Consider the following 15,582-nt stretch of genomic DNA (forward strand, 5'->3'; position numbering starts at 1 on the left):
GTTGTCATTTTAGTTTTGCCAAACATGTTTCATATTATCGAAAATAAATAGTCCTATAGATAGATACCTGTGATTCGTCTCCATCTGCAAAACCTGCCCATGCATTTTTTTTTAATGGTCACCATTTTCTTTCTTTTTAGACTTTTCTTCCATTTCAGAAGCGTGCGGAGGAGGTGTTGGCTCTGGGGGCGGCGGGCGAGGCAGCTCACTGGACCAGGACAGCCTGGGGGGGGGCGCGGCCAGTGACGAACATGAAGTGGCCAGTTTGACGACACTTCACATCGACTCGGAGACCAGTAGCCTCAGCCACACTGTCACCGTTACCGGTATGCACTTAACACAAAGACAACAGCCTAAATATCAAGTATTATCAACAATACTGTAGATTGTTACATAATAATAATGTTGTCATGTTTTTTTGCATAAATGTATAACTAGAATATTTCACAACTAAACCCAATGGCCTTTTAACCATGTATTCTCTTCTGCCTATCCATAATCATTATTTGTTTTCCTTTTTTCATAAAGCTGCCACTGCATATTTAGGCCATTGTAGGTGAAATAATAAAAACAAAGATGTGTATATTGAGAATAAACATTAATGAGATGGAAGGATCCAAGTCATCGCACCACAGATACTGTGCTAAATATTTAATTAAATTTCATTTGTACAGACCAATATCCCAGATTTTTGTTCATATGCCTGCAGTGGATGGTGTAATAAAATCATACTTTGCAATCAGATGAAGCAGAAATGTAATCACCGTATTATCATAAATGTAAGGAGCTATTAGGCTTTCTGTAATCAGCCCCTTTATGGTCGAATGTACATCACAAATAGCACCGTAGAGAAATTCCATTTGGTGGATATGTCACTTTGCTGCTCCCTGTCGTGTACATCTTTGTCCAGGTTCTGAAAGTGCATCCCCCATGCATTCCCTGGGGGGCTCTCGCTCTCAGACGCCCTCCCCCGCCACACTGACAGCCGACCACAGCGAACACACACACTCACACACACACCTACAGCTGGAACAGAAGCTCCACAACGCTGTGCTGCAGACTCCAGATGACCTGGGTAACCCTCACAAGTACATCTCAAACATGCCCCATGTCACCATGTTGTTTTGTCTAAGCAAGAACAACTGACTGTTCGATTGGTTCTAGAAGCCAGCGAGTTTCCCAGCGAAGATTGCAGTGTCATGACGGGTGGCTCGCTGACCGGATGGCATGCAGATGTTGCCACGGTGATGTGGCGGAGGATGCTGGGAATCCTGGGGGACGTCAACAGCATCAAAGACCCGGAGATCCATGCGCAAGTCTTCGACTATCTGTGTGAACTTTGGCATAACTTGGCCAAGGTGTGCGTCGACACAAGCAATTATTACGATGAAAGCGATGAGGCAACACTTTCTGTTAACATTGTCTGTTAACCTTTTCTTTCAGATAAGAGATAACTTGGGCATTTCTTTGGACAACCAGTCGTCTCCCCCTCCCCCTGGTCTGATCCCACCTCTGAGAATCCTCACCCCCTGGCTTTTTAAGGTACTTCCTCTTGTCTTCACCTTATTGAGTACCTGATACACAAGTAACTACCTGTAACTAAGATGATGACATTCCTCATCTTCGGGATAGCCGTGCTTTTCGCTGATTCCATTTCAATAAATGGACATCCAAATGCTTTTGAGAAGAAAAATAATATCACACAGAGAGACGGGACACCTCCACAAACTAACTAAACTAACCCCTCACCCTGTTCTCCTATGTAATTATTCTCTTGTATGTGTTTTCCTGCAGGCCACCATGCTGACGGAGCGCTACAAGCAAGGGAAGCTCCACGCCTATAAGCTCATCTGCAGGATCATGAAGAGACGGCAAGATGTCTCCCCGAACTCCGACTTCCTCACACACTTCTACAACATCATGCACCAGGGACTGCTGCACCAGGACCAGGTTGGCCGCGTGTGCTTTGGAGGCGACACACATATTTAACGTAGAGCAATATCTCTTTCGTGTGTACTGCTTCAGATTTAAAAGATGGAATGCGTGGGACTTGCTATCCGCATTTGTTTGTGGTTCCTGCAGGACATTGTGAACACCATCATAAAACACTGCAGTCCAAGGTTCTTCAGTATCGGCCTCCCTGGAGCCACCATGTTGATCCTGGACTTCATCGTAGCGGCTTCACGAGTCACCGCCTGCTCTTCTCTCAACGTAAGAAGCATGCTTGGGAGCAGTGTTGTTTTTGAAAATAATTGCGAGACACACGAGAAGTAACAACCTGGCACAAAAAAAAAGAAAATCCCATTTGAATTTTGTCTGTACCTCTCTTTCTTTTCTTTTTCCTCCCCCCGGTCACAGGCTCCAAGAGTGGAGGCCCAGATCCTGCTGGGATCTCTGGTGTGTTTTCCCAACTTGTACGAGGATCTTCCAGCGCTGCATCCCACCACAGCCGACGTTGTGCTCACCAAGTTCCCCGACGTCAAGGTAAAGCGCTTTGTGCAGTCGCCGTGCCTCTGTGCTTAAGCAACACCATTATTCTTTGGTCACAGTGAACCACAATAGAAAAAAGGAGAGCAGAACAACACAAATAAATGTCTCTCACACACACACACACACACACACACACACACACACTACAGTTGCTGGTTCGGGTCAAACATTTAACATTAAAGCTACATTGTGTGTAATCCAGGTCGGTCCAAGCCTTGTAATGCACCGCAATAGGGGGGTGGGGGGTTGTTTCAGAAGCAAACTGAGGCTAATGTCTCATTTACCATTCTTGTAACAGTCCAGAGCTATTGTGGGAGTAACAGTGTTGTTGTTGTCGTCGCCGTGTAAAGAGTAAATGCCATGCATGGCAGCACCCCGGGCCGCTCGCTGGCTCCTTACAAGACACAAACTAGTTTTGAATCACTAAGCGGTCATTAACGGAGCCCGGGGAGACGGGACCTGTGTGTGTGTGTGTGTGTGTGTGTGTGTGTGTGTGTGTGTGTGTGTGTGTGTGTGTGTGTGTGTGTGTGTGTGTGTGTGTGTGTGTGTGTGTGTGTGTGTGTGTGTGTGTGTGTGTGTGTGTGTGTGTGTGTGTGTGTGTGTGTGTGTGTGTGTGTGTGGCTCAGGCCTTGGGAGAGTTGTAGTGCTTATTATGTTTGTCTGCATGCTCTGGTTTTTAGGATCATATTATTAAAACCATCCTGACCTCTGCCAAGGACGAACCCTCTGCGCCCGCGAGGTAAGCTATCGACATTGTGATTGTTACCGTTATTGTTGTTATTGAATTCCAACACCCAATTGATTTGACTCAATGAACAACGACATTTTGCGGATTTTTTAGTTTAGAAAATGCCCATAAATAAATAATGTGTACATATATTATATCAATGTAAATAAGTGTATGTAAAATTAACATCTTTACCACAGGTGTCTGACCAAAAAACAAAAGCCGTAAGGAAAGAGGGCAAAATGATGCCGATATGTGTGTAAAGATGACATTAAATGAGATGAGAAAATTGACGGCGTAATATATTTAAAGCAATCTGGAATACCCCAGAGCCTTACTGCATTGTATTCCATTATATCACCTAGCACTTTTATTTTGTAAACTCATTTAATTACACTAAATAAATGGGCTGGGCACGTTAACACATTCTTTTTTTCCCCTGGTAGCTGGTGAGTTAATATCTACAAGAGCTACAATCTACAAGTGTTTTTGACCAGGTCACCGAAGTCGTGTGGATTAGAGTCTCCACTGTGTACTCCTTTACTCTGCTTGTGTGTAACACTGCATGTGACGTGTTAGGTGCGTGGCTCTGTGTAGTCTGGGGATCTGGATGTGCGAGGAGCTGGCTCACGGCACTCAACATCCGCAGATTAAAGAGGCCCTCAACGTCATCTGTGTCACTCTGAAGGTCAGTGCTGCTTGAACTCTCCTCTGTCTGGATATTTGACAAGACCTTAGAATACCACAATGCCCTAAAGAAAATAACTACCTATAGTTTAATATATTTTAACAGGTTTAAAGTAGTAGGCTTCTATTTGGGCCATTGCCACAGTAAGACTGCCTTTTTCATCTTTTTTTGCATATTTCTGTGGTTTGATGCCACACAATGAGAGCTACATTTGTTTAGAGTTGGGCCACTTCCCTAACATGGCGGGCCGCACGGAGCCAAAGTGTGATGGAAAAACATTGTTGGAGATGATTGTTAGCGCCGGGGAAATTGCCTCAGTTGGTATTGTCTGTTTCAGGCCACTAGACTGGAAGGCCTGTGGATCCGAATAATACTGTCCAACATTTACTGTCTCATCTATAGCCAAGCAGCTCGAGATGGACACACACACACGCATACAAATACTTTCCCACCTTGGAATCCCTTGCTTGTGTATCGGCAGCCAATGTGCTAACACATTACACCAACACAGACACACACTTCCTCCTGGGAGCAAACCCTGGGCAGTCAATATGTTTGGTTCTCCTTCAGATAGGAGACTAATCCAGGGGGAATGCTGCAAGCTGTGTCTCACACACACACACACACACACACAAACTTGCATCTTGCCGTCATACCACCATCTAGCATCCTCAAACATGAACCCATCTGATGTGCACACACACGCCCACAAACACTCAGTTTTAGGGATTGTCACGTTTCCACTTTTTCCCGTTGTCCTCTTCATCCCAACAACCGCCCTCTTTGCATCTAACAGGGTGTCATCCTCATCAGAGCACAACTACTGTGCTATGTTTAACAACAGTTACAAGATAACATATTTGTCATCAGATGAGGTCAAATAATAATTTAGTACCAAAATATCAGTTTCACCAAGCATATATGGAACCGTTTTAAAGAATGTTGGCGGTTAATCAATGTCCGAGAATTCACTCGGCTCCTTTTTTTGTGTCCCAGTACCCCAATAAGAATGTAGCACTGGTGGCGTCGGACGTCCTTCATCTCCTGATCAGTCACGTGGATCACCTTCAGAAATTCCCTCCCGACACGCCGAAGAAGATCGTTGAGGTGAGACGGGAACATCTGTGCTCTTCTGAACAACTGTTGTAATGTTTCCAATCATCGGTTAAGTTTATTATTGATACTTGTATTTATATCATATTATATGGTATAAAGATAATGAAACCTCATTGAAACACACCAAACGTTGCTGCTTTCGCTCTCACTTCTTGTCTTTTTTCCATGTATGTATAATAATACATATATTTTCTGATAATTTGCTGTATTTTTGTGTTATACCTGAAGGTTTCTTTGGACAAATACCTACAGCATTACTGTAGTTGCTATAGTAGTAACACTTAAAACATCACAGAAAATCATTTTGTTTGTTTTTACTTAGATTTTGATCGCCACCATCACACACTTGCTGCCTAATACCGAATCCTCTCCTCATGAACTGGATAAGAGGGTAACAAACACACACACACACACACACACACACACAAATTCTCGTGAAGGATCACGATATCACTCATTTTGTTTTTGAGGTGACTTTATAGCCCCATGTTTCTGTGTGCGTTGCAGCTGGTGGTGTCCCTCCTGTTGTGCCTGTTGGACTGGGTGATGGCTCTTCCTCCAAAGACTCTTCTTCAGCCCATTCAAACACAAAACCCTCCAGAGAGAGATCAGCCCACCAAGACCCTACTCAGCTGTATTTACAAGGTGTGCATATGGGCTTTCTCTCTTTCTGAGCTCTTTCAGCCCTTAACACACACACGCACACCCACACAATGTTGACGTGAGGAAGGTTTACTTAAATATTTTCATCACTTCACCATTCATCCTCTCTTTAAAGGGAAACCAATTGTGTTTAGTCTGTGTTTAAGTGCGACTTTAGTAAATCCAACCTCAGCCTTTTTAGGTCAAACAATAAAACAAACCGATTAAATGAATAACCACCCAACATGCCTGTTTCTGTGACCGTGAAGAGAGCATAGATGGATTTGACAGCATCAGTTCCTGTTGAAAATAGAAATCTGCACACAAAGCTAAAGATCTGAAAATATACAATATATTATATCTCAGTCTTAAACTGATGTAGAATTATTTTTGGGGTGTTTCTATTTTTGTAGTACATTGTTTGGCTCCTGTTCTGTTCCTCTCCTTCTTTGTCTACAAACACCCGGCCACTCTAAAACACAGATGATGGATAATTAGCATTCTTATTATTTTTGCCTTAAATTCAACGTGGTCTTCAGGAGGCTGAACGAAAAGTGCAACTGAAATGCCTTTTTTTCTTTTAAAATATTCCAGGTTTTACATGGCTGTGTGTATGGAGCCCAGTCTTTCAACAGTCCCAAGTATTACCCGCTGCAGCTGTCAGACCTGCAGAGTCCAGACTACGACCCGTTCCTGTTGCTGGAGAGCCTCAGGGAGCCGGAGCCGCTGCACAGCCCAGACTCGGAGCGCTCCAGCAAGCTGCAGCCCGTCACTGAAGGTCATTCATCAAACAGCAGGCACACACCGCCGAGCGCTGTCTATGTGACGATTCCGTATCTGTAGAGACGAGTCTGAGCGTGTGAATGTGTGATTTGGCTGCAAAACATATCTATATCTAGTCTCTAACTCTTCTATGCATCTAAAGTGGATCACTGTCTCACACAAACACACACACACAGTGACCTGAAGCCGTCAACCAAACCCATACCAATCACCACAAACGGTAGTGTGTGTGTGTGTGTGTGTGTGTGTGCACCTGTCTGCATCCGTGTGAGAGTGTGTATGGTCCCCTGCTGTGGCCCTCCAGGACACCATGTCTAGTCTAATACTGGGAGCACTGTGATCGACCACGCTTCTCTTCTTTTTGCTTCTTTTCGCTTCTCTTCTTTTGCTCCCCTTCTGTTATATATTTTGTTTTCTTCTCTGGTCATTTGACTTTTCTCTTTTCTCTTTTTCTTTTGCTTCCCTTTCGTCCTTTTGAGCTCTCCTGGGGTTTCACATGTTGTTGAGAATGTCTGGTCAATACATATCTGTACGCTACACACACCCCGTCAATAAGAAGCTCCGGCAAAATGTGTGTGTGTCACATTGTGTGTAATGATGTTGATTAGCCCTGAACTGCTGGCAGCACAGTGTGTGATGGCATTGGCTCCTGCTCAGCACGAGGCAAACTATGTACAAGCCGAACGTGTCTTTGGACCAATTCTTATTTTTTACCAAAGTTGTTGCAACTTGGAACTTGGATAATACATCTTTTAACCCCTGAAACATTCAACATTCAGAAATGGACCAAAAACTCGTAATATCTTGGTAACATAATTGCCCTTAATTAATTCTTCTGAACTATATACTTGTAAGTAATATCTGTGGTGTCCTTCTCTGTCTGCAGTCCGTAACCGTATTCAGCAAGGCCTGGTTTGCATCGCAGCCAGAACGGTCATCACACACTTGGTCAACCATCTAGGACACTATCCGATGTCTGGAGGGCCCGCCACTCTGTCTAGTCAGGTAATGCACCTGGATGTTAGCTGGTAACAATGGCTGTATGTTTCCTATTGGAAATACAAATAGGTTCAAGCACTTTTGTTTGGATCTTTGCATTGTGGTCAGAGCAACAGTTTGGCCCGTGTTCTCTAGGTGTGTGAAAACCAAGACAACCCGTTCTGTGAGAGTGCCGATCTTGGACCAGAGCTTTTCCATTCACCAAACCTGCAGTTCCTGGTCCTTAATGGCTCCACGCTGCTCTCCGTCTATCAGGTAAGCACCGCTGAGAGAAAGTGTTTTCAAACCACCATCACTGTCCCACTTCATGACTCCCCCCTGCTCCGAGTTTGTTAACGTGTGTAATCATCACCGACTGATCTCAAAACCTAAACTTTCTCCTACTTGTAACTTCTTTTCATTGCCACTTGTTGTCATGGCTTGTTTTTTTCCCTTTGCTTCCTGTTTGTTATTGTATTATGGCGCGTTTCCACCGGTCGGGTCGTTACGGGTTGGGTCTGTTAAACATGATTTGGCGAGCGTTTCCACCGCCAACAGTACCCTTACTTGATAGATGTGGTGTATTCCAGAAAGTAGTGGTAACATCACTTGATCTCATCCTGAAATCTTACAAGAGAGTTAGATCTCCTCCACATCCTTGGTGTCTGTTCAGATGTGACATTGAAAATGACACTGAGCTAAGCTTTTTGTTCCTCCAACACATAAAAACTGATTACTTGATTGATTGGCATGTGATGATTTTTCTCATTCTCAGTTTTACACGTTGCAAATGAGAAACTTTAACTAAAAGTAAGCAAAGTCAGTGATTTAAAGGTATTTAATAAGGTGTGATAATGTGCTACCCGGCAGTGCAATTTGGCGCATTGAGTCTTTAACCAATGTCCCTTGTACTCCTCTACGTCCCAGATCCGATCAGAGTCCGGCGTGCCTGGAGGAGGAATGACAGCCGGATTGTCCTCTGCTCCTGCTTGCGTTCGTGTCATCATCCGAGATGTCGCGGGAAAACACTCCTGGGACTCCGCCGTTCTCTACGGCCCTCCCCCGGGTTCCCCGAACAGCCCTACAAACGCATTCATGCCGCACACGCGGTCGCCTCACGGCGAGCATCTTCACCTGCGCACCCCTCCAGCAGATCCACTAAAAAAGATGCAAGGAGTGAAGAGGGGAGACAGCCAAGAGGAGGGGCAGGAGGAGAGCCAGCCAGAGGATGGAGGGAAAGGGACTGAGGGCGAAAGGCAAAGCTTTCAGGGAGAGGAAGAGGAGAGAAGAGTCTCTGAAGAGGGGGTGGGAGAACAAAGTGGAGGTGAAGGAGAGGAGGAGGAGGAGGAGGAGCGGGGGGAGGAGAGGACAGAGGTTAGGATGGAAGGGGAGAGGGATACAGGGGATTCGGGCTTGGAACAGATCCTGGCTCCGCCATTGGCTAAGCGCGTGTGTCGGGAGGCGGTGCCGGCCTGGGATTCACTGAGGGAGGGAGACGACTCGCTGGATGAAATGCTGCAGTACCTGGGATACTCAAGTCCTGAGTGTCTACAGAGAGCAGGTATTGTACACCTGTCCTGCATTGTCATGATGTACATTAAATCTACTTCTATCTACGTTTAACACTTACTGTTCAAACACACATGAAGAGTTTTCATCAGTTTTCTGTCACTTTGAAGGCCGCCATGTTTGAAAGGAAGCAGACAATAGTTTTCCTTGTAACGTATCTTAAACCATTGGCATCGGAATCAGCAAAGCACACATTAAAAGCCATAACAATAATATCCTTTTGTGATTGGTCCTTCAATTTTTACTGTAAAAACAGAGGAATGTTCATCAAATCAAAGGTGAAGAAACTCACTAATTAGGGTCATGTTACACATCAGCCTGTCTGTGGAAGAGCTAAAGGGAAATAAGTTTGTCTCCTGATTGATTGGTCCCTTCAGGCATTCCGCTCAACATCCCGGCCCCTCCCCCAGCGTGCGTTTCAGAAAAGCAGGAGAACGATGTGATCAATGCCATCCTGAAGCAGAGCGCCGCTGAAAGAGAGTTTGTCCTTCATGTACGTTGTGCCCATACCTGCTTGAATAAAATCAGTTTAATGCCGTGGATGTTCAGCTAGTGGTCCACACTGTCCACAGTAAAGCAATATGAATTCTGCTTTGCAATAAATGCTATTATCAAGACAAAGGTCTCATATCAAGGTTGTGATATTTGGATAAACAATAAACAGCTTTCTTATGTTGGTATCTCTATTCTAATTACAATTTCAGTTTCAATTATGACTCGGATGACATGTCGTTTTCTGGTTCTTGGTATTTTTGCATAAAACTGAATCGCTGAATGTTTCAGAGAGGTGAGGACCTGAACATGAGAGCAGTTCAGCAGACAGAACCAGAGACTGAGACACCACAGTCAGCCTTCTACTACTGCAGACTACTGATCAACATCCTGGGGCTCAACTCCTGGGAGAAGAGGTGAGACCACATACAGATATTGAAAGTGTTATGTTAAAAAATGAAGACACTGCAGACGGACAAAGGACATCTTGGACCGCTGGTTTCTGCAATCCACAGGCCACAGAGAAGTTAATTGACCACCCCATAGTTACCGCCTCTTGCTTCCCCCAACCAATCTAGATCAATGGCTGCCTACAGATATTTATACACGTCAGTAAAGGTGTAAAAGGCAGTGTCTACGCCCCTGTGCATGTGACGTCTCCTTGAGCTTTCAAGTTGACTTGTTATTTAGAGTCTTTCCAGGATATGGGTATTAAATCAGATATGAGACTGGATGGTGCAATCAATGTAAATCGGATTTCGAATGTCTCTCGGTGGTATAAAGAATTACATACATGCACTTCGGTTGGTTACATTACGTTGAACACAATCCAGTGTTTCCCCTATCAATTTATTAATTGGTCTAATTTATAAACCAAGTTGTAAGTTCAGGCATATCTTCTTCAAGACATACTGTATGTCCTATGGCTTTTTTTTGCTTTAATCGATGGCTCCCTTCTAGCTAGAAGCGATGCCCGCCAGGGCTGGCAGCTAGCTGGAAACTCACCCAGCCCAAGCTAACATTAGCCAGCTAGTTAATTAGCTAGTCAGAAAACGGACAAGCCCAAGCTAATATTAGCCAACCCTAGCTAACTGGAACCCAACCCAGCCCATGCTAACATTAGCCAGCTAGCTAACTGGACCCTGACCCCACCTAGTCCAAGCTAACAATAGCCAGCTAGCTTACTGGAATTCTACCCAACCCAGGCCATGCTAACATTAGCCAGCTAGCTTACTGCAATCCTACCCAAACCAGGCCATGCTAACATTAGCCAGCTAGCTAACTGGAACCCAATCCTAACAAGCCCAAGCTAGCAATAGCCAGCTAGCTAATGTTGGGATTTCCGATCCCTCCGAGTTGGTTGATGAGAAGGATTCACGCATTATATTTAAGAAAAATAGATTCCCATTTATTTAGAAGAGCAAAAAAGAAACATGAGCAGATATATCTGGAGACCCTAAGCACCCATCAAAAACGATCCATCAAAGTATCTGTCAGCTGTCAGACTGTGAACACTTTTATATTTCCCCACACTCTAAGAACTGCTCAAAAGTGGCTCGTTAAACGCGCTGATCACACAAGATGTGCTTTTGTACTACCCTATTCTGCCTTATATGGGGCGCTGTAGCTGTTGCTGTTGGTTGTTTGTCTTGCTGTCACCCCTGTCCACATGTTTACCCGATATGGTCATTTGAAACACCGCAGCAAGTGCTTACCATATATGGTCATACAACGCTCAGCATTATTTCCTATGTTGTCACAATTTTTGGTACGGCTGGAAAAGAAAAGAAAAGACTCGTATAAAGAACCATACATCTCACACTTACTGGAACCCAACCCAGCCCAAGCTAACATTCGCCAGCTATCTTACTGGAATTCTACCTGTTATCTGTAATCCAATAAGCACCACAAACTACAGCTGATCCTCTTCATCTTTTTTATATATTTACTCTTGTGCTTCATTATATATACCATTTTTTATTTTAAATGGTCTCCCTAGTCTATTCTCCCGAGAATGCAAGTCCGCCGTCTTAGGTATTGTGATGTCCATCCAGCAAATAGGGTTACAGATTTGCTCCTTCGTGCCATCTACCGTCGGGGAGTTTGAAAAGAAACAAACACGTCTCGGACCAAAATCTGATTTTTATTTTTTCCGCGTGAGAATTGGATGTGTGTCATGTCGGTGTGAAAACATGCAAAAGCGTGTGTCACACGGCAAAACCGTGAGAGTTGGCAGCCCCGCGCTTGGGGGGGAAAAAAGGAACAATTGTGATTGGAAAAATTACTGTAAATATAATACATGATTTCAATTAACGTTAGGCCACTGTTTTGGCCAATAATCGCATATGAGAAACAGGATGCTGACTAGTACTAGTACAGGGCTATAGGACATAGTAATTTAAATTAGGACTACTAAAAGTGAAGTGTCACATTTATACGTCAGAAGAGTATAAAAAGGTCTCCTGCTAAGAGGCTGTTTTTTTGTCCGATGTCTTTACAATTTTTTTTGTCTCCCCTTGAACAAACCACATGCTCGTTGAATGCAAATGGAACTAAAATGTCAAATTCAGAAAAGTATTTTGTGCTAATTAGACACAAGGCACACCATTTCATCTTCTCAATGACTCCGGGCGAAAATACATAATGTCAAGGTATCACTTTAGAAGTATCTGGCCAGCTAATGGACCCTCATCGCTCTTTATACTTCACCCAGGGAATTGCACCCTCTGCATTCAGCCTGCACAATGGACTTCTTAACACACTGCGAGTGTGTGTGTGTGTGTGTGTGCGTGTGTTTTTGTGTGTGGAAAAGAGTGTGATAATGAGTGTAGTACTCTATTGATCAAACTCACCCATTTAGAGTTAGAATAAAAGGTAGTAGTTGAAGAAGGGGATGATGGTGGGAGAAGTGGCAAATCAGAAATCAGGATGTAAAAGGCGAGATAAAGATAAAGAGCGCAAAACTAAAAAATAATAAGTAAGCAAATAAAGAAGTAAATGAGAAAACAAGGGTGACGCTTGGATGTTGGGTGGGGAAAGTGCAGAGACTGATGAGAAAAATGGGACGAGATTGTCTAATCATCAGTTATTGTGTCCTTATGTCTCTCTGGGTATTCATATGGGACATCACAAACACTAAGATGTGCCTGCGTGCATGTGTCCTCTTTTATGCTTCTCCCCATAATCCAGGGTGTAAATGGAGTCTTTGAGAGCAGAGAATGAGGCCATTACCAAGTATCAGTTTAATAAAGAGCAAATTGCTCCATCTCTCTCTCCTTTCCTCTCCCCTTTATCTCCTGCTCTTTTCACTCTTTTTCTTCTTTTTTTTTTGTTGAAAGAATGACATGTCATTATCAGTCCCCACCGAGTGTCCCCTCAAGTCTCGGCTTTTTATATCAGAGGTTGGTGGCTGGGACATTTTGAACCCTGAACTTGTTAGATGGCATAAAAGACTTTTGTTTTGATTCAAGAGGAGTGTCCTTTCCAACGTGGAGCCCTTTCTAAATGGTGATGACCTAAGCTGCGGTCAGCAGGAAATGCTGTCGCTTTTGCTCCTATTTTTCACATTAGTAAGTATACGCAGAAATCTTGTGTTTTGAGAGTTAAGGCGCCGCTACCTGAACACAAGTGTTTAACAGATGGTCAAACGACATCTGAGTCAGTCACATAGAAAACGCTGCTTGATGAGCTACATGTTACAGTTCTAAAGCTAAAGAGTACGCCCCCAAATTAAAACATCTTATTTTGTCCTCTTACCTGTCATGTTTTTGGCGATCTCTAACACTTTTAGTGCACAAGGCGAGTGGTATACATTTCCAATGCATTGGAGAGAGGGGGAGCTTCTCTACGGCATAGATCTCCAACACTAAGCAACTCATAGCAACACAATCCAGTGACTGTCACTTTAGAACGAGAGTTTGTTGCCGTCTGTGGAGAGGACACATTTTATATTCATCATTGTTACGTCCCGTCTAGGGTGACAATCATGCTCGAGATTGCCAATCAGAAAAGGCAACAAGCAAACTCTATAACTCTATAATCGACTTACATTCATGCGTTTTGAGAATCCTTCTCCTGTTGATGAAGGTGAGGTTCTACGGTCATGTGACTGTGAAATTTTCCGAATCGGAGCATTGTCGGGGTCTTGAAATCTGACATAAGGGAATATTTCTGTCTTTGTACAAATCTACCCAAAGGATGGGATCTGATGTTGTGATGATTTGGCTTCTTTCAAACGGCTTGGAAAGCTCAAATTTAATTTATTTTGATATGGCTTTGAATTAATTCTAACTGGGATTCTGGTCTTTTTCACTAGAAGTTCTGGCCTCTCTGCTTGATGTCTGATTTAGAGGGCACGGATTTGTCTTTTTTTTGTTGTTCTTTCTTTTTGCCAGGAAACGGTGACAAAAACAAGCAACCAACCAATTAAAGGAGACTGTTGTGTTAGCCAGTTAATGGCAGAGAGGCAGAAGCTATGTAATCTACCTTAACAAATGCCCACGCGGTTTACCACATGTAGGAAAAACACCGAGCTCGAAAACCCAGGACCGCAGAGCACAGGAGCTGCATCCAATTGAAATGACAAGGAAATAAATTATTGTATTTTCACTCTGATTTTACTATTAACTATTGCTATTATTACTGTACTATTGCTATTATATACTATTATAACTATTTCATGGGATAGATGTATACCTAACATGTGCATGTATCTGTTGTCTTCCAGAAGTAACTTCCATTTGCTGAGGAAGAATGAGAAGTTACTGAGAGAGCTGAAGAACCTGGACTCACGACAGTGGTGAGAAATCTGAAAGAATCTGAGCACCTTTTTCATTTTCCTGCTCCTCCCTTCTTCTGATTTTTCATTCAGGGTGTAGTTGGTTATTACCAGTGTTGCCACAGTTACTTTAAAAAAGTAATCTGTTTACTACTGATTACTTCTTAAAAAAGTAGTTGGTAAAATATTTTGATGATGATTTTAAAAGTAACTAAGTAAGATTACAAGTTACTTTATTAGTTACATTCAGCAGCTACCGAGAACACCCACCACCCCAACATGGAAATGACAACTGGTTATGCCAACACTCACTTTATCTAGTCCAGTGGGGCAGATGGTTCAGCTTCACTGGGGGTGTTTGCTCCAACCGGCTAACGGTACGGCTGACGGATGTATGTACATATGCGCACACATGCCCCGCTGTTATAATGGCAGGGGAAACACTGGCTTGATAGCACTTTGTTGCCACCAGCACAGAGTGTACAACGAACCTTGATATTTCCATCTCTAGCTGACAAATACTCAAAATAGTGATTGTATTTCCAACTGGAATATGCGCATCTCTCTCGTTGTTTGTGTGGCTGCGTGGTAGGTCTGTTTATAAACACGTGACGGGACCCTCATGCTGAAAACGTGACTTAATTGTCGCATCTACATGGCTTCACTCCCAGAGACGAAAGATCAAATATATATTTTACTATTAATGACAAAATAATGACTTGGACAAGTAACTTTAATCTGATTACTGGTTTGGATATACTAACGCGTTAGATTAGATTACTAAGATTAGAGTACTAAGTAACGCATTACTGGCATCACTGGTTATTACAGGCACTGCTTCGGACCAAAATATAAATTATAAATAGGCTGCTGGAAAAACAGTTTTTCCCTTATTGTTACATGTAAAAACAGTAGCTTTGAAAAAATATCTTTGAGAGAACACAAGGATGAAGGGAGAAGTACTTGTAGAAGCTGCTCAAATGAATGTATGATCTGGTATTCAGTTCGCCATTATTGTTTTCTCTTCTAGCCGCGAGACTCATAAGATAGCAGTGTTCTATGTGGCCGAGGGCCAAGAGGACAAACACTCCATACTGACCAACACAGCGGGCAGCCAGTCTTATGAGAACTTTGTTTCTGGTCTGGGCTGGGAGGTAAGAACTCCTTTATTTTCATAGATCTTCACACATCGTTTATGTCCACGTCTTTGACATTGGGCCCCTAAAGTCTCCTGGTTGGTACTTTTAGGACTGGATAATATTATCTGAGCTGCAACTAATAACTTAATCATTATTATATCATCGATGTGTTAACTGATGT

The 15,582-nt window shown here is 43.3% G+C and overlaps 1 protein-coding gene across 7 annotated transcripts in view; it reads left to right on the top strand.

The window, feature by feature from the left end:
* Positions 1 to 15,582, top strand: part of ralgapa1 (Ral GTPase activating protein catalytic subunit alpha 1) — a 54,482-nt gene that overhangs the window by 16,653 nt on the left and 22,247 nt on the right. For 6 of the 7 annotated variants that reach the window (XM_037487613.2, XM_037487615.2, XM_037487616.2 and 3 more), the window contains 20 exons: positions 141 to 326; positions 911 to 1,075; positions 1,165 to 1,358; positions 1,444 to 1,542; positions 1,795 to 1,950; positions 2,083 to 2,211; positions 2,359 to 2,484; positions 3,171 to 3,229; positions 3,797 to 3,905; positions 4,902 to 5,012; positions 5,344 to 5,412; positions 5,529 to 5,666; positions 6,258 to 6,441; positions 7,333 to 7,451; positions 7,581 to 7,700; positions 8,352 to 8,985; positions 9,371 to 9,486; positions 9,777 to 9,901; positions 14,212 to 14,283; positions 15,293 to 15,416. In XM_037487613.2, coding sequence (XP_037343510.2) covers positions 141 to 326; positions 911 to 1,075; positions 1,165 to 1,358; positions 1,444 to 1,542; positions 1,795 to 1,950; positions 2,083 to 2,211; positions 2,359 to 2,484; positions 3,171 to 3,229; positions 3,797 to 3,905; positions 4,902 to 5,012; positions 5,344 to 5,412; positions 5,529 to 5,666; positions 6,258 to 6,441; positions 7,333 to 7,451; positions 7,581 to 7,700; positions 8,352 to 8,985; positions 9,371 to 9,486; positions 9,777 to 9,901; positions 14,212 to 14,283; positions 15,293 to 15,416 — 3,035 coding nt within the window. The remainder of the gene's footprint in view (positions 1 to 140; positions 327 to 910; positions 1,076 to 1,164; positions 1,359 to 1,443; positions 1,543 to 1,794; positions 1,951 to 2,082; positions 2,212 to 2,358; positions 2,485 to 3,170; positions 3,230 to 3,796; positions 3,906 to 4,901; positions 5,013 to 5,343; positions 5,413 to 5,528; positions 5,667 to 6,257; positions 6,442 to 7,332; positions 7,452 to 7,580; positions 7,701 to 8,351; positions 8,986 to 9,370; positions 9,487 to 9,776; positions 9,902 to 14,211; positions 14,284 to 15,292; positions 15,417 to 15,582) is intronic. The other variant, XM_037487617.2, reaches the window with a different exon arrangement.

Source organism: Pungitius pungitius, chromosome 14 (genome assembly GCF_949316345.1).
Source record: "Pungitius pungitius chromosome 14, fPunPun2.1, whole genome shotgun sequence".
Taxonomy (NCBI): domain Eukaryota; kingdom Metazoa; phylum Chordata; class Actinopteri; order Perciformes; family Gasterosteidae; genus Pungitius; species Pungitius pungitius.